The following is a 14,540-nucleotide window of genomic DNA, read 5'->3' as shown; positions in this document are numbered from 1 at the left end:
AATGCTTTGTAAGCATTTTCATGGTACACTGGCTCGTAAAAATGCTCTAATATTGGCGGATGAGTATGTACACCCCCCCCCCCCCCCCACCACACACACACACACACACACACCTGCCCCCAAGTTACATCCCGGCACAGACATTGGTTGCTCTCCTGCTTTACTGTTATAAAACATTTAAGGAGGATTTACGTCATGCTTGCAGGTTTATTACCCGCTAATTAAAGTGGGCCCAAAATCTGACCTTGTGGTGCTCCACTTGTCACTATTGGACGCTTGCCATGCTGATGACTGAGCCTGAATTTATAGAGCACTTCCAATCAGTGGCTGTATGCACACGAGTGACATGCTTGCTGTGTGTCATCCAGGCTACTCGACTCCCGGCACCCCGACGGCGAACCGCTTCGTTGGCCTGAGCCCCCGAGATCCCGCCTTCCTCCACCAGCAACAGGTGAACACCCCTTCTACCACCTTCCTCCATTTTCCTGCGCCACACCTCCCCCGCACATCACACATGACGTCCCGGCCCTCTCTTTTGGTTGCTCTTAACAGTGCGTCCCTAGTATTTTCACAGTGTTTCACTTTTTCCATTATCTCTTATGTTTCAGCCTTATTCCGAAATTTAATTAAAAAAAAATTTCCCTTGAAATTCTACCAACAATTTCTAATAATATTTTTGTGTGTGTGTGTTTTTCATGAATTTACAAAATTGTGTGGAAACGTAAGGAGAAAAAATGAATTTAATCAATTTTGGAGTAAGGCTGTAGCATAAAATTGTGAATCCTTTCCGGATGCACTGTATTTATTGTCCTTTAGAGCCAATCTGGCTGCCCTTAAATGGCCTTTTGGTGCCATTTAATGAAATCCCCCTGTAAAAACTTCCATTTCGAGTTGAAATCTGTTTTTGAGTTGCGAGGGTCTTGCACTGTAACCGGTAGTCAGTCGTCGGCCGTCATTAGCGGTATCATAGGAGGCTTGTTGCCCTCGCCGTTTTTCGGGAGAGGTGAGATGTGTGTGTGTGTGTGTACAACTTTAGAAGAGGACAGACTAGAGAGTGTGTGTTCTCTCCCCCTCCCCAAACTTTTTAAGTGCTGGTTTGAGGCCAAGGCTTTTCCAACCACAACTAATTGAATGCATCTGTACGCCGCCATATAAACCATAGCTCCTCAACTACACCCCCACCCCGTTTTATTTTTTTATTATTATTTTTTTTTATGTTCAGTAATAATGATAAAGCTCCATTTGGCCTCTGTATCCTCGCTTCTCTTTTGTTCTTTCTTTTCAAAATAGATTCAGGGTAGGTCTTGGCCAGTATAGTTGAATACTATTTTGATCCAGATTTTCAGCATTGTTAAAATAAGTACCAGCCTTGGGATCTCGTAATGAAATGAAATGGTGATGATTGTGAATGCATGAAAAGTGGTCCTAAGCAGTCCACGCTTCCATTCATCACGCTTCTGTGTGTTCCGCTTGTTTTGTTTTGGTTTGGTTTCTGTGGCGCAACTGCAATGCGGGCTCTCCTTTTCTCCATCTCGTGATGTTTGTTGAGGGGCACCGGGGGGGTCGTGTCCAATTTAGGTTTTGAAATCAGTTGCTTCTTAGAGACTTCAACTTGTTGGGCCTCGGTTTGGGATTTGAAATTCTCATCTATGCTTTGGTGCTTCTCTGATGGACAGCTTGTACACTTTGGAACGTTGCAGGTTTTTGAACGGAAACCAGAGTATAAAGTCCTAACTGTCTCCATTTTTTTTTTTACTAACACAAATGTCATGTTATTTTAGTGGCGCTGCTAGAACAGGGCCAAGCGAGCGAGATGCTTCAAAAAAAAAAATGCACACAATCTCCCACACACCTGCTCCACGATTCCCAGGCAGCGAATGTGTGAGAACCCTCCATTCATCTCTCGCCTTGGTTAACCCCTCCAGGGAATGCCACCATCCAGCATTCCGCTGGGAGAGATCCGTGATCAGATGTCATTTGGCATTATCTAAGGAAGGATCCTAATCCGCAATCTGCCCGCATCTGTTAGTACCCCCCCGTGCCCCCTCCTCCCGCGCCCATGCCACTCTGATGTGGCGGAGTCAGCGGGCAGATGGCGATTCCCCCTCAAGGAGAAGCCGCCACCACTTTTGTCGTCGCCGTTGTTTATCCCGGCCGGGACTAACCCCGAATGCTCGCGATGCATTTTCTTGACCGCCGCCGATGAATATTCAGCGCTATCTGATGAAATGGCTTTTAAGAGGCGGCGGGAGCGGAGAGTGCCGACGGTGCACTTTTCCGTCCCGCCGCTTTGCCAAATGAATGCGGGGCAAGGTTAGCTTGACGTCGGCCTCTCAGCCGGATTGCAGGCACGTGCGCCGGCATAATGCACGCCGTTTTCTTGTGTGGATGCGATGTTGGCTTTTTAAGAGGTCCGTGTAAATGTGTGTGTTGGAAGCATGAGGCTTAATCCATACAGATCATGCATGTCAACCTCACCTGGTTACACACAGACTGAATTTTAACATCTTAACCACAAGACGAGGGTGGGGGGGATCAGCAGTGTGTTTCTTGTAGCTCAACTTAACGCATGAATTTGCGATTGAAGAAATTAACATTTTAAATCAATAATTTTTGGTCAGGATCACATTTTAGAATTCTTTTTTTTTTTTTTTACAGATTTTTCTCGAGGCTCACTGAATATTGTCTATTGTCTACCGAAAGACTACCATCTCTTTTTTCACCAAAACAAAGAGAGCAGTATAACACTGATGCTAATATTTAGATGATTATAAATCAACAAAAACAAGACCAAGTGCTTTTTATGGCAAAATAAAAATAAATTTACAGATACAATTAAGAAATGCGCCATGCAAATTATTCAGTCACTACATCCTGAGCATTACGCTCACATTTTGGTCTTTTGCGACTCAACTTAAGACTTATTTATTATTATTTATTTATTATTCATATTTCTCCACTCGCGTTTAAACTTCACATAGCATGCAACCTGTATGCACCTGCCTCACCCTTTGACATTTAGATTTTGGCCTGTTTTACTGCCGCTTCTCCATTTTATTTTATTCATTTTTTTTCTTCGAGGTGAGCCAGGAGGTTTTTTCTTATGTAAAATATTTGGAAACATTGGTTTACCATACATGTCTGTACTGGTGTGTAGTGCCTACTTGATATCTAGACAAGTTGATATTTACCTCCCCAATCTTTATCATGTCCTCAAAAGTGGTGCCGATCTCAAATGCAAAGCAATACAACGCTGCTATCTACAGAGATCTGTTATCACTGATGTTTGCGAACCTGAATTTTATAGAGGACACTTTTCCTTTTCTATAAAAAAAAAAACATACTTGACCAATATATACATTAGGGAAAGTAAACGTCCATGGCAGTGAATGATTCGATCGCGTCCGATTGTCCGTATGTGTGTGCTTGCTTAAATGAGTTTGTGGAAGGCCGGCTCACAGCATGAACCGAAACAAGTCATTCACCTTGTGCAACTAACTAACTCCATGTTTTGTTTTCTGACTTCCAGGTTAGCCGCAATTGCATGTTTTCCCATTCCCTTTCCAGCATCTTTTTAAATTGTTTGCCCATAACGCTCTGTCCTGCATGCATTTTGGTCTCTTTCTCCACTGTTGACTTGTTGTTGTCATGGCCCAAGTGATCTGACCGCGAGCATTTCAATTGACAGCTGAAGAAGTGTGACTGGAGCGTGACTCAAAACGGCAGGCATTATGGCCCCAGTGCCGCCGACGACACTTTGGGGATTGCTTGGCAAAGGTAACCCTTTTTCACTCTTTCACGCTCACCTCCTTTTTTTTTTTTTTTTTTGCACACACACCATCGCGTCATTACTCACGCCATTTCTTTTCATGTTAGTGTACGCATTGCACATCAGCGGAGACGATTTACAAATACAAAAATCATCCTGGCAAAGATTATCCTTACGACGTGTACTAAAATATTTTTCAATAGGCAGCAATTTTTGTCAGCAAAATGCTCCAATGTCTCAAAGTTTCAAATTAAGAGCACCGAGGAGATCCGTTAAACTTTCCACGTTCCAACAAGCCGTTTTTTGTTTGCCTCCATGCTGAAGTCATGCTTCTTCAACTAAAGCCTACCATAAACCCCTCCCCAAAACTCCCCCCCCCCCTGCACCGTTATGCCACTGAGCAGGCATGAGCTCAGCCCCCCCCCCCTTTTTTTTTTTTTACATCTCCCTTTTCCGCTTTTCCCTGGAACTACGTATGTGTGTGTGTGTACGTACCCACGTGTGTGTGTGCGTGCGTGTATGTGATCTTGTTAATTTAGCGCCAGCTGAAGGTCTTTCCGAACACGCGCACACATGCAGAATCCCCTTCAACGGGCCTCCTAAATAGGCCGCAAGAGGAGGAGGAGAAAATGTCCTCACACGCCACCTTAAGCATCCTTCTCTTCCTTCCGTGCCAGCACGTAAAATAGTGTGGGGGGATAAACGTTTAAAAAATGTGAACCTTTCAGAATATATCTTCAATCGTTGACCTCAATGTAGCGAAAAGGATATTTAATGCTAAAATGGCTGTGAAATTTCAAATGTATTTTTTTTTGTTAACAAAAAAACATTTGAATTTTAAAATGAGTAATAAATGTTGCTGTCTAATTTGTTTTAGCAGATAAAATAATTATTCATTTTTAAAATGTGTTATTCATCACTTAGAATGAATCAGCCAATTAAAGAAAAAAAGTGTAACCTAATTGTTTTATGTTACTATTTTCTCTTTACAGTAAATCAATTAAGCAGTTATTTATTGAAATACAAATAATGTAAATAAGATTTTTTCTTAAACAAACATTTTAACTAACTAATTTTCAGGGAAACATTTTGAAATTATATTACATTAATGCATATACAAAATAGTTTATGACTATGATTATCACTTTTTTTTTTTTTACAGCTTTTATTATTTACAGTAAATCAATTAAGCAGTCATTTATAGACATAAAATAATGTAAAGAAGATTAAAAAACATTTTAACTCATTTTCAGGGGGAAATTGTGAAATTATATTCAATTAAAATGTTTACCATGTGTATACAAAATAATTTATGGCTATGATAATCACATTTAGGTCTAAAAAATTATTTCATTGTGAAATTCCTCATTTCTGCCTGGCCTTAATAGTAACATTTGTGACATTTCTCTGCACTAGCTACATGCTACTAGTCATCCTTGGGAAGTGGTAGATGTTAACTAGTAGAATTATATGTCCCTGTTAGTACTATTTGCACAATGTGCGGTAGTGGAAGTCTGTAATGAATGAAAATGTTAGTAAGACAGTTGTTCTACTAGTGCATACTACTAGTGAGGACAAAGTGTGTACTAGTACAAGGACCTTCAACTGGAATAATGCTGCCAGACTCGCATGTTGCCATTGTGCAGGAAATGGCTGGGCAATCCATTAGAATGCCATTAGATAATCTAATTTAACCGGCTAATCCTTCAACGCAGCGCGGTTGCCGGCCAAAGCGCGGGGAATGTTTACCTCCGGCCCTTAAAGTTCCGTTCTAGTCCCGAAACATTTTGCTGCCGTCCTAAACCCATTTGGCGCTCCGAACCTTTGTCGCCGCCCTCTTCCAAGTAACAGTCCATTAGCGGTGACGGGATGAGCCCGACCGCGGCGTCTTCTTAGCGGCCAGACGCAGATCCAATCTGACAGCCGTCAATTTTAACTGGATTAGAAGCGACGCGGCGGCTTCGGCGGCCACCACAAAATGCGCTTTTGTAGCTGTGTGGTCCCCACAATGTTTCATTACCTGAGATGGAAGACAGAGAGAAGGATAAAGAAAGGGAGCAAACAGGAAAAGAGAGCCGCTCTTGGCTGCTCTGTGCGTTCTTTGTTCGGCAAGGTAGGAAAAACTTAATCCCCCTGCTACGCGGCACCACCACCGCCGCTGCCCCCGTTTCCTGCCCGATGATTTTTGGCAGCAGGACAAGGAGGGAGGGGAGAAGGCAAAGAGAACTTGAGGACGAGTTGGACAGGAAAAGAAGTGTAGAAGAGGATTAGCCCTTTTTTCTTTTGCTTTGTTTTTAAAGCCTTCCAATACAATCTAGTGATTTATCTCCGCCTGCGACTTCCTTGAACACGCGCTTCTTTTTGGGTCGGACCCAATGACCATTTTCAGGGCTTCCCCGTACTCAGACAAAGAACGTTTTTGAAAACTGATCCTTAAATGTCCTACAATTTATTCGTCTGACAACTTTCTTTAGCTTTTTTCGTTAGCATGAAGGGATTACAGTAGGCGTAGAATCACACCAGCCACAAGTCGACTACTGAACGCACCAAGATAAGGCCAAGCAATATAGCGTGATCACCTGCAGCCAATGTGGGCGGATAATTACTGAACCGCTGCGTCACATGACGTTGGTGTTTTGTGTTCTTGCGTGCACTTCACAGACACAGTTCACATTAGAAATTGCTTTCTTTTTTTATGTAAACAACTACATAAAAAAAGATCAGATTTAACAAAAATCAGACTTGGGCTTCATATTAGCTAAATAGTGAGGCGCAGCTAGCTATCCCCCTAGTGCAGGAGACCTGAGATGAGTGCCCACTGTGGGCCGGGGTGGGGGTGGGGGCTCCCTCTGGGGGTAAAGAGGTTGGGCAGCAAAGTGAGGGTAAGGGGGGCTAGTTCGGGGGGGGGGGGCTAATTATCTGACATGTACGTAACGCAGTACCCCTTGGGAACAACGCAGCACTTGTTCCCGCTCGCGTTTTCAGTTAGCACCGTTGCTCCCCGGGAACAATCCCAGTGTTGTTTTGCCATTAGCGTGATATGAATAGGGATGGGGCGGCTTTGTGGAGGGACCCCCGCCAACACACACACAAACACACACCCCTCGTCCTTCCCAGAGGGGGCACAAGCTCTCTCACACAACCTTTTCGATAAAACACGAAAAAGTAGAACCTCGAGAGTGCGCCGGAGATATATCAAATTTAAAAGCAAATTTAAAAAATATTGCAAAATCTGAATTTTCAGATTTTAGTGAGAATGAATCATAGCATATGAATGTTTGTATGGTAACGTGTGTGACATATTACGAATGTGTGGGGTGCACTGTGTGAACCGTGCTTTTTGAGTGCGATACCCCCGGAAATGTTTGCGCATCTGCGGCAATGTTAGCCGGCTAATGAACATTATTTTCAACTGTTACGAAATCAGTCTATGAAGCCATTTAGCAGTGTATTGGCCGCTGTTGACCTCTGACACTGTCTGAGCATGAAGGGAGTTTGCAAGCCTGGACACTTGACTGGAGAGATAAACATTCCCAGGTTAGCTTAGCGCTAGCTAGCCAGCTGCTACATCAGACCTCGGATGGATTTAAAATTTTACAAAAAGCGAAAATAATCTTCTCTTAGCCAATTTACGCCAAGGAAACCTGAAGGTTAAAGTGTTTATTTATAATATATAATGATTTATAATATTTTTATATGAAGGAAAACCTTTTTATAAGTAGTGACTGCATCAGCCACTTTGGACAGCATATTGTATAGATTTTTATACTTTTCTCCACCGTTCAGGCAGTACGTCAATGAACATTTTCTTGAGAGAGAGAGAAGTATAAAAAGAAGTACAGTAACAAAATATATGTACTCTGGAACGCACAGTTTACTGTTAATAAAGTAGTAGTGAAAGTCTTCTTTGTTTGTCATCATAACTGTACTATACTGCCTCCAGGTGGCTAATTTACACACACCAGAAGGAATCGCAATGATTTAGTCATGATATACAACCAGTTATTTCCATTCGATTTAATTGTCTTATTACTCTAAGCACCACTGTGATGGCTATTTGTTTTTTCAAACCATTTCTTCATGTCTTTTTTTTGTTTGTTTTGTTTTTTTGCCAACAGTCCTGGTACCTGGGCGAGCTTAGTTCCATTCCAAGTGTCGAACGGGACGCCGATTCTGCCAACAAATGTCCACCAGAACTACAGCATAAGCATCATTGGTGAGCCGCTGGTCCCCGCGGAGACCGGGAACTGAGCCCAGAGGGTGGACGAGTGCTTCGGAGGAGGTGTGGTGGGCTTTTGGAGGGGGCAGGGGGAGGAGGGGGGGGGGGGGCTGAAACCAGCAAACGCAGCAGCAGCTGTACAATCTTAACACTCTTCCCAAACTATCCCAACCCCCTCGCCCACTTTTCCCTGGGCCATGATGGACGCTGGAGTAAGGAAGGAAGCTTCAGGTGTGCCCCCCCACCCCCCTTACACACACACATAACCCACCCACCCAACACATACACACACACACACACACACACACACACACATACAGTATACACACACCAGCCAGTTGTTGTTTGCAGAACTTTCCGATGCATTCAAATACTGTGATGTATAGATGCCTTAATGTTCTACTGCATGACACTCAAATCTGTGCTTCTGATGACAAACGCGGGGAGGGGTCAACAATGTCACTGTGTACACCGTCGAAAAAACATTCAGAGCGCTTCTTCGTCGACTGTGATGCCGGGAGAAACAAAATGTTGATTTCTTGTTTTTTTTTTTTTGTTTGCTTTTTGGGAGACTTCCAACAATTAACAAAGTTAACTACTTGAGATTGGACCCCTCGCTAAAAGATTTATGACCCCTTTAAAAAAGGTTGGGTTTTTTTTGTTCAAGAAGAGCAATTTCCATGGAGGCAAGTGCAATTGAATTTTTTTTGAAGGGAAGCTATCAGTCTGTCAGCCCTCAGACTCTAAAGGAAAGGGGGATAAACACAGAATGGTTTTATGGGTAATTTTTTCTTACAATTTGATTTCAGTCCCAATCGCAGCAGCAACACCAGCACTTGTTTTTGTTCTGTTCCCTTCCACAATTGTACAGGGACGTTTTGTTTATTCTTTTCTTATTTATTTCTTGGAAAAGGGGGGGGGAAATAACCCCTCAGAGAAAGAAATGAACACATATGGTGTGTATAACAAAAAAAAAGAGAAAAAAAGAAAAGAAAACTCATTTCACTTTTTTTTTTTTTTTTAACGATAAGATCAAGAGCATTTTGGCCGTTGGCTTTGAAAGCGAATGTTTACAAGAGGAAGAAATAAGTGTTAATTGATGGAAATGTACAGTGAAATTGTCAATCAGTCAGGCGGTGGCAAAAAAAAAAAAAAAAAAAAAAAAATCGCGCCGACAGCCATCAGCCTCTGCAGTCTTCACTTCATTTGCACGACGATACATGACGTCCACATGACGTGCCTTTCCGCATATCTCTACACACGCATTCACACACACACAAACACACGCACACACACACTACACACCGCACTCATTTTGTTCTTTTGAATCATCGTAGAATCACGCAAAGTTAACATTTTTAACGTTTTTGTACTCTGAAAATGAACTGTTTAACTTCATGTACTATTTTCTGTGTCACAGTTCCATCGCGTATCCAGGCTGTGTATAGTCAACTTTGTAATCAGTTTTTTTTTTTCTCCCTCCAGTATCGCCCCCCCCCCCCCCCGCCCCCCGCGGCTTTTCTAATAACCTATCATCTTTCCCCCCCCCTTTCCGCACTCATTGTCCTTGAATTCAGAATTATGAAAATTATGCAATACCAAGTTTTGCCTATATAGGTAGTGCTTATAGATGGCGTCAAATATTAGAGGCTAGTTTGGAGATAGACACTATTGTAATGCATTTATTTTGTTGATGTTGTTGTTGATGTTGTTGTTGTTGTGGGTAGTCCCCCCCCCCCCCCCTCTCATTTCTTTTATTTGACCAAAGTGGGGCTGCTATCTACGCAGTGTAAAACACGGTCTTCTCTTCTAGCGTACATTTAGAACGTTGCTTTTTTTTTTTCTTTTTTTCTTTTTTTTGTCTTCCTACAAGTGCATCCCTGGTGGTTCTACGGCTGCAAAGTCACCCGTCAGTCTTGACTGTGATTAAAAAAAAATAAAAATTGTGCTCCGGAGAGACGGCTCGACTTGAGGCCAGGACAATCACGCTAAGACATCACACACACACACACACACACACACGTCATTTGGATGCAATCCCGAGTAGATGCCTTAACAGCAGCAGCAGCAGTAACCAGTGGCCTGTCACCTGCGTAACAATCACACACAGCGACCAATCCTGGCGAGGGCCCGTCCTAATCAGTGTCGACTGTATAAATGTACATAATCTACAGTGATGCCCAAATACTGTGAAAAGACCGTCTTTCACTTCGATGAAACGATGCGTAATAACTAGGGGTGTTAAAATGAGTGCATTCATTTTGAGTTCATTTAAAGTTCATTTTTAACGCGCGATAAATGACCGCCCCCTTACTTGGAAAGCCTGTACTGGGGGAATTCCAGCAGACACATCCACGGCAAAATTTAGCAGTGATACATTAAATAATAATGTATACATTTGTGGGGCCTGGGGTCAAGTTGTAGTTTACAATTTTAAAAAATGTGCAGAATTTCACAGCTTACTTCATGTTAAAGATTAGAATAGCTCTTAATATGAAAAGAAAAATGCACTGAGCTGTCAGTAATGTCTTACAAATGCAGTGATGCCATCTAGTGGCAGAAAATGACGTCAACACAAATCAATATCACACTTGTTTTTCACAGTACATCTTTATGAATTTAACTAAATTTTATGATTTATTATGAAATTAGTTTACCATTGACTACAAAAATGCATTTTTCTATTAAACATTTTTTCGACTTGTATGTTAGCAAGAGTATGAAAACTTGTACATTTTATTCGACATGTAGAACATATAAAATTTGCAATTAATCGTGAGTTATTGAAGTCATGCAATTAATTATGATTTTAAAAAAAATGTAATCGCCAGACACCCCTAGTTATAACTAAGTCATGGCACCCACGTAAATTTGGGAGTACAGTACACCCCGGTTTATCAAATGGAAATGGAAATCTGCAATATGAAGGAAAAAAAAATTTTTTTAATTGTAATGTCTTTTTGGGCAGCATATGGCTGTATAAAGTCATCTGGAGTCAGTTGGCTGCACTTAGCGAAAAGCGGGTGAATAATTTTGCTCAATACAGTCCATAGCGTGGAAGCAAATTGTATACTTTTTAGGACCTTGTACTTTGTGGCGTGCTGAGTTATTTTTTTTTTTCTTCCCAATGTCAAACGTGCCTTGGCTCAATCAAATTTGGGAAACACTGCTCAATGACGTGCACTTCAATTCCCATCGTCAAATTTCACAAACCCTCCCCCCCCCACCCCCCGACAACCGTAGGACGACATAGCACTTAAATAGCATTTAGGCAATCCCTCCTCTGTGTTCTCCAGCTAAATCTCTCAGGCGTTACACGGGCATTACGTATGTCAATCAGTGCAACTCGTGTTGACACCTCTTTGCACTCTCCCAATTGCGAAAGCAGGACAACAAATCCTCAAGTCGAGCTGCATCTCTCCCGCTGTTTTTTTTTTAAAAAAAATTTTCATTTGTGCTTCTTTTTTCTAAAGTGCTTTGCAGCCTGCAACCGCCTGAGACCCCATTGAAATGCATTGTCCCCACGTTTGTATGTGTTTATTGGATTGAGACACATGATAGTGTCAAGGGCGCGTGTGCGAGGGTCTTCCTATAGACGAAAAACAAAGTTTTTACACTGTAAACCCTCCTGAGAGTTTAACGCCCTTATTTGTAAATCTTCCAATTTGGGGGAGGGGAAAGTGTTAATTCCATTTATGGAAAGAAAGAAAAAGTGTTTTGGAGGCTGGTTTGGAGTTAGAACTCCCCAGAACCCCCGGGAGGAATCAAATCTCAATTGTATGTAATGTAAGGGTTGGGTGGGTAACTCACCCCACCCTCCACCCCCCACCCCCAAATTGCCTATAGATAGGCACACCATGGTTGGCAAAGCCCTCTTTTTCACAAAATGAAATTTCTCAACTCCAGCATAGTTCCATGGTGCCGATATGCAGAAAATGGCCATTTTGGTTTAAATGAAACTCCTCCATTTAAATGAACATAGTTCCTTGGCACTATAGTGCCTCAAGATGGTGGCAAAGCCCTATCTTTGTCTCAATGAAGCTCTTCAATTTCAACATAGTTCTGAACTGTGAACATGCTGGGGGTTCACTGTATAAAATAACAGCAATGAAGTTTTTGTTTTGTTTTCATGATTGTTTTTTCTGAACTTGCTTAGAGCTAGTAGATATTTCCATTTGGGAATTGTTATTTCCTTAGTGTGGCCATAGCACGTGTGATGTGTATCTTTTTCTCGTTTTTTTTTTTCATGAAAAACAAGACGGTGCGATTTCTTGTCCAACAAGACGGCGGCGCGAGTGTGTCCTTTGTAGCATCTGGGCGGCGGCGACGCCCCAAAACCCGGTCGGTCGAGACCCCCCCCCCCCAAGATTGCATGAGAAAAGCAGGGTAACAAGAAGAAAATTGTCACTCGAACGACCTACTATCAGATAGTTGTCCATGTTTTTTTTTTTTTTTATGTGATCGGTGCTATTTGCCGATTGGCTCTTAACAAAAATGCTCGAGACCCCCTCCTCCCTCCCGTGATGCACTTTTTGTGAAACGGAAAGCATGACCACGAGGTACCGTACCTTCCAGTCCATTGGCGTTGCCGGGCAGGGTTTGAATGTAGATCAGTGTTCAGTGGCGGCCCTTCAAGTATTATCGCGTTGCCCGACGTGACCTTTTTTTTTTTTTTTTTTTTGAATGCAAAACACGTGCAATCCACCCCAACGCCCACTTTTAAGCCACCGCGAGGGCTCGTACCTGCAGGAAGTCTTTCTCTCTCTCTTTCCCTTTCTCTCATCAACCAGCAATTTTGTTCACCAAAACAAGACGAGCAATGCAGTGCCTGTTCCAGCTGTCCGACTTGTACATACATGTAAAATGTGACATAGACTTACCTTTGGGCGGGGCTTATTCATGTCCAAGCATGTCAGCGCACATGAAGCTTGCTTTTCGTTTTGAAAATGAGATGAAACAAACTTTTTTTGTTGTTGTTTTGTTTTTGGGCAGCGCTATATAGTCTTTTGAAATGCAGGGCAGGTCTTGTGGCACTTTTACTCCCCACCCCCCACCCCCGAACCCCTCACCCCCGCGCGCACACAGCAACAACAACACCAACGAGGTGCTTTGTATGTAGTGATCGTAGTTCCGCTGCGAGTGTGTGCAAAAGGTCTTTGTATGTATCTGAATGTACGTTTTAGAGGACTTTTTTTTTTTTTTTTTGCCCCTTTTCATTTTTGGAGCCACAAGGTATCCATTGTGAACTGTACAGGCCTTGATGCCTCTTTTTTTTCTTTTTATTGATTTTTTTTGTTTGTTTTCGAAGCGACGCCTTGCGGTCGGTTACATTTGGTGCAGGGGTTAAAATTGCCACAAGATTAAAAATCGGTGTAAATAAAGGCTCAACTTTCTTTTCTTTTTTTTTTTGTGATTGTTACTGTTATATCCAGCCTATACTGCTAGCAGCTGTTCTTACTGCAGTCAATTACTGGAAGTGGATATATTTCCTATGCAAAAACTGTTTAAACAATAAAATGAGCTATGCTACAACAAAAAAAAATAATGTCTGCGTCCTATCTTCCGCCGGTTACGTGTTTGTGTGATTGATTTTGTTCAGCGTCAGTTAGGGTTAAACCGTTTTAGTGCACATTCCTCGCTTCTCGGGCCCTAACTAGAGCTGCAAGCAGCTACGAAGGAATTGGAATATTTTGAAAATTTTTCTCCAAAATTGCATTTTGAAATTTTCTTTTCCCGGTTGGGGAATTTGGATCATGAGATGTCACAAATCTTCATCAATTGTGGGCTTGTGAAGCCCTTTAATACTTTTTTTTATTTTTATTTTTTTATAAGGGCTCTACAAATCCAATTAGATTCTAACTTTATGCTTGCATTTGATGTCGGTTTCGGTAGGAAAGTGTAACTGGACTACATACAAAATAAGATTTTACATTATTGTACTTTTTTTGTAAATAATACTCAATGTAGACACATTTATTTTTACATTTTCTGTCATAATTATTTACAATAAAATATCTATTTAATTTATTACAAATATGACATCAAAATTGACCAATTTTAGGGGGGGGGGTCATCTTGTCATTTGGAAACTGGCAAAGACCAAAAACAATTTTTTTATTTTTTTTTAATGCCTTGGCTGATGACGCGTCCCACTAATTGGATTTCATCCGAAGTGCGGCTGGTTTCCCCAGAGAGCAGGCATGGTTTTACTTTGCTAATCTACCGTAATGCTTCAATCCCGCATAGCTGGGGGACGATCTCAGGGAGCGCATTGTGTCTCTCGGGTCACTTGAGGTAAAGTCCATTTGGGTCACAGTGTCAAGTACACCCAGCTCTGATCTAGTAAGCCCTCCTAATGGGATTGGGGCGGCAAAAGTCTGTCTAAAGCGGCTCATTACGCGATGGCCTCAGATGCTCCGGTGGTGTCTCCCGTGTCCCAAAAGGCCGGACGTGGCACTACGTGGCGCTCGCCGCCAACAGGGCAGGCTGATATCAAACGACCCGATCTTTAATGGCCATCATTGCACCGTTTATCCAAATTGGCCATTGGGA

The 14,540-nt window shown here is 42.2% G+C and overlaps 1 protein-coding gene across 15 annotated transcripts in view; it reads left to right on the top strand.

Moving 5' to 3' along the window:
• The window catches only part of LOC144035049 (nuclear factor 1 B-type-like), a 60,225-nt gene extending 48,401 nt beyond the window's left edge, over window positions 1-11,824 (top strand). For 12 of the 15 annotated variants that reach the window (XM_077544391.1, XM_077544390.1, XM_077544389.1 and 9 more), the window contains exons 10-12: window positions 369-451; window positions 3,689-3,777; window positions 7,888-11,824. In XM_077544391.1, the coding sequence (XP_077400517.1) occupies window positions 369-451; window positions 3,689-3,777; window positions 7,888-8,020 (305 nt within the window). In that variant the 3' untranslated portion in view covers window positions 8,021-11,824. The remainder of the gene's footprint in view (window positions 1-368; window positions 452-3,688; window positions 3,778-7,887) is intronic. The other 3 variants (XM_077544399.1, XM_077544394.1, XM_077544400.1) reach the window with 1 other exon arrangement.
• The last annotated feature ends 2,716 nt before the right edge of the window (window positions 11,825-14,540 follow it).

This window comes from Vanacampus margaritifer, chromosome 15 (genome assembly GCF_051991255.1).
Source record: "Vanacampus margaritifer isolate UIUO_Vmar chromosome 15, RoL_Vmar_1.0, whole genome shotgun sequence".
Taxonomy (NCBI): domain Eukaryota; kingdom Metazoa; phylum Chordata; class Actinopteri; order Syngnathiformes; family Syngnathidae; genus Vanacampus; species Vanacampus margaritifer.
This window is presented reverse-complemented; position numbering and strand designations above follow the sequence as displayed.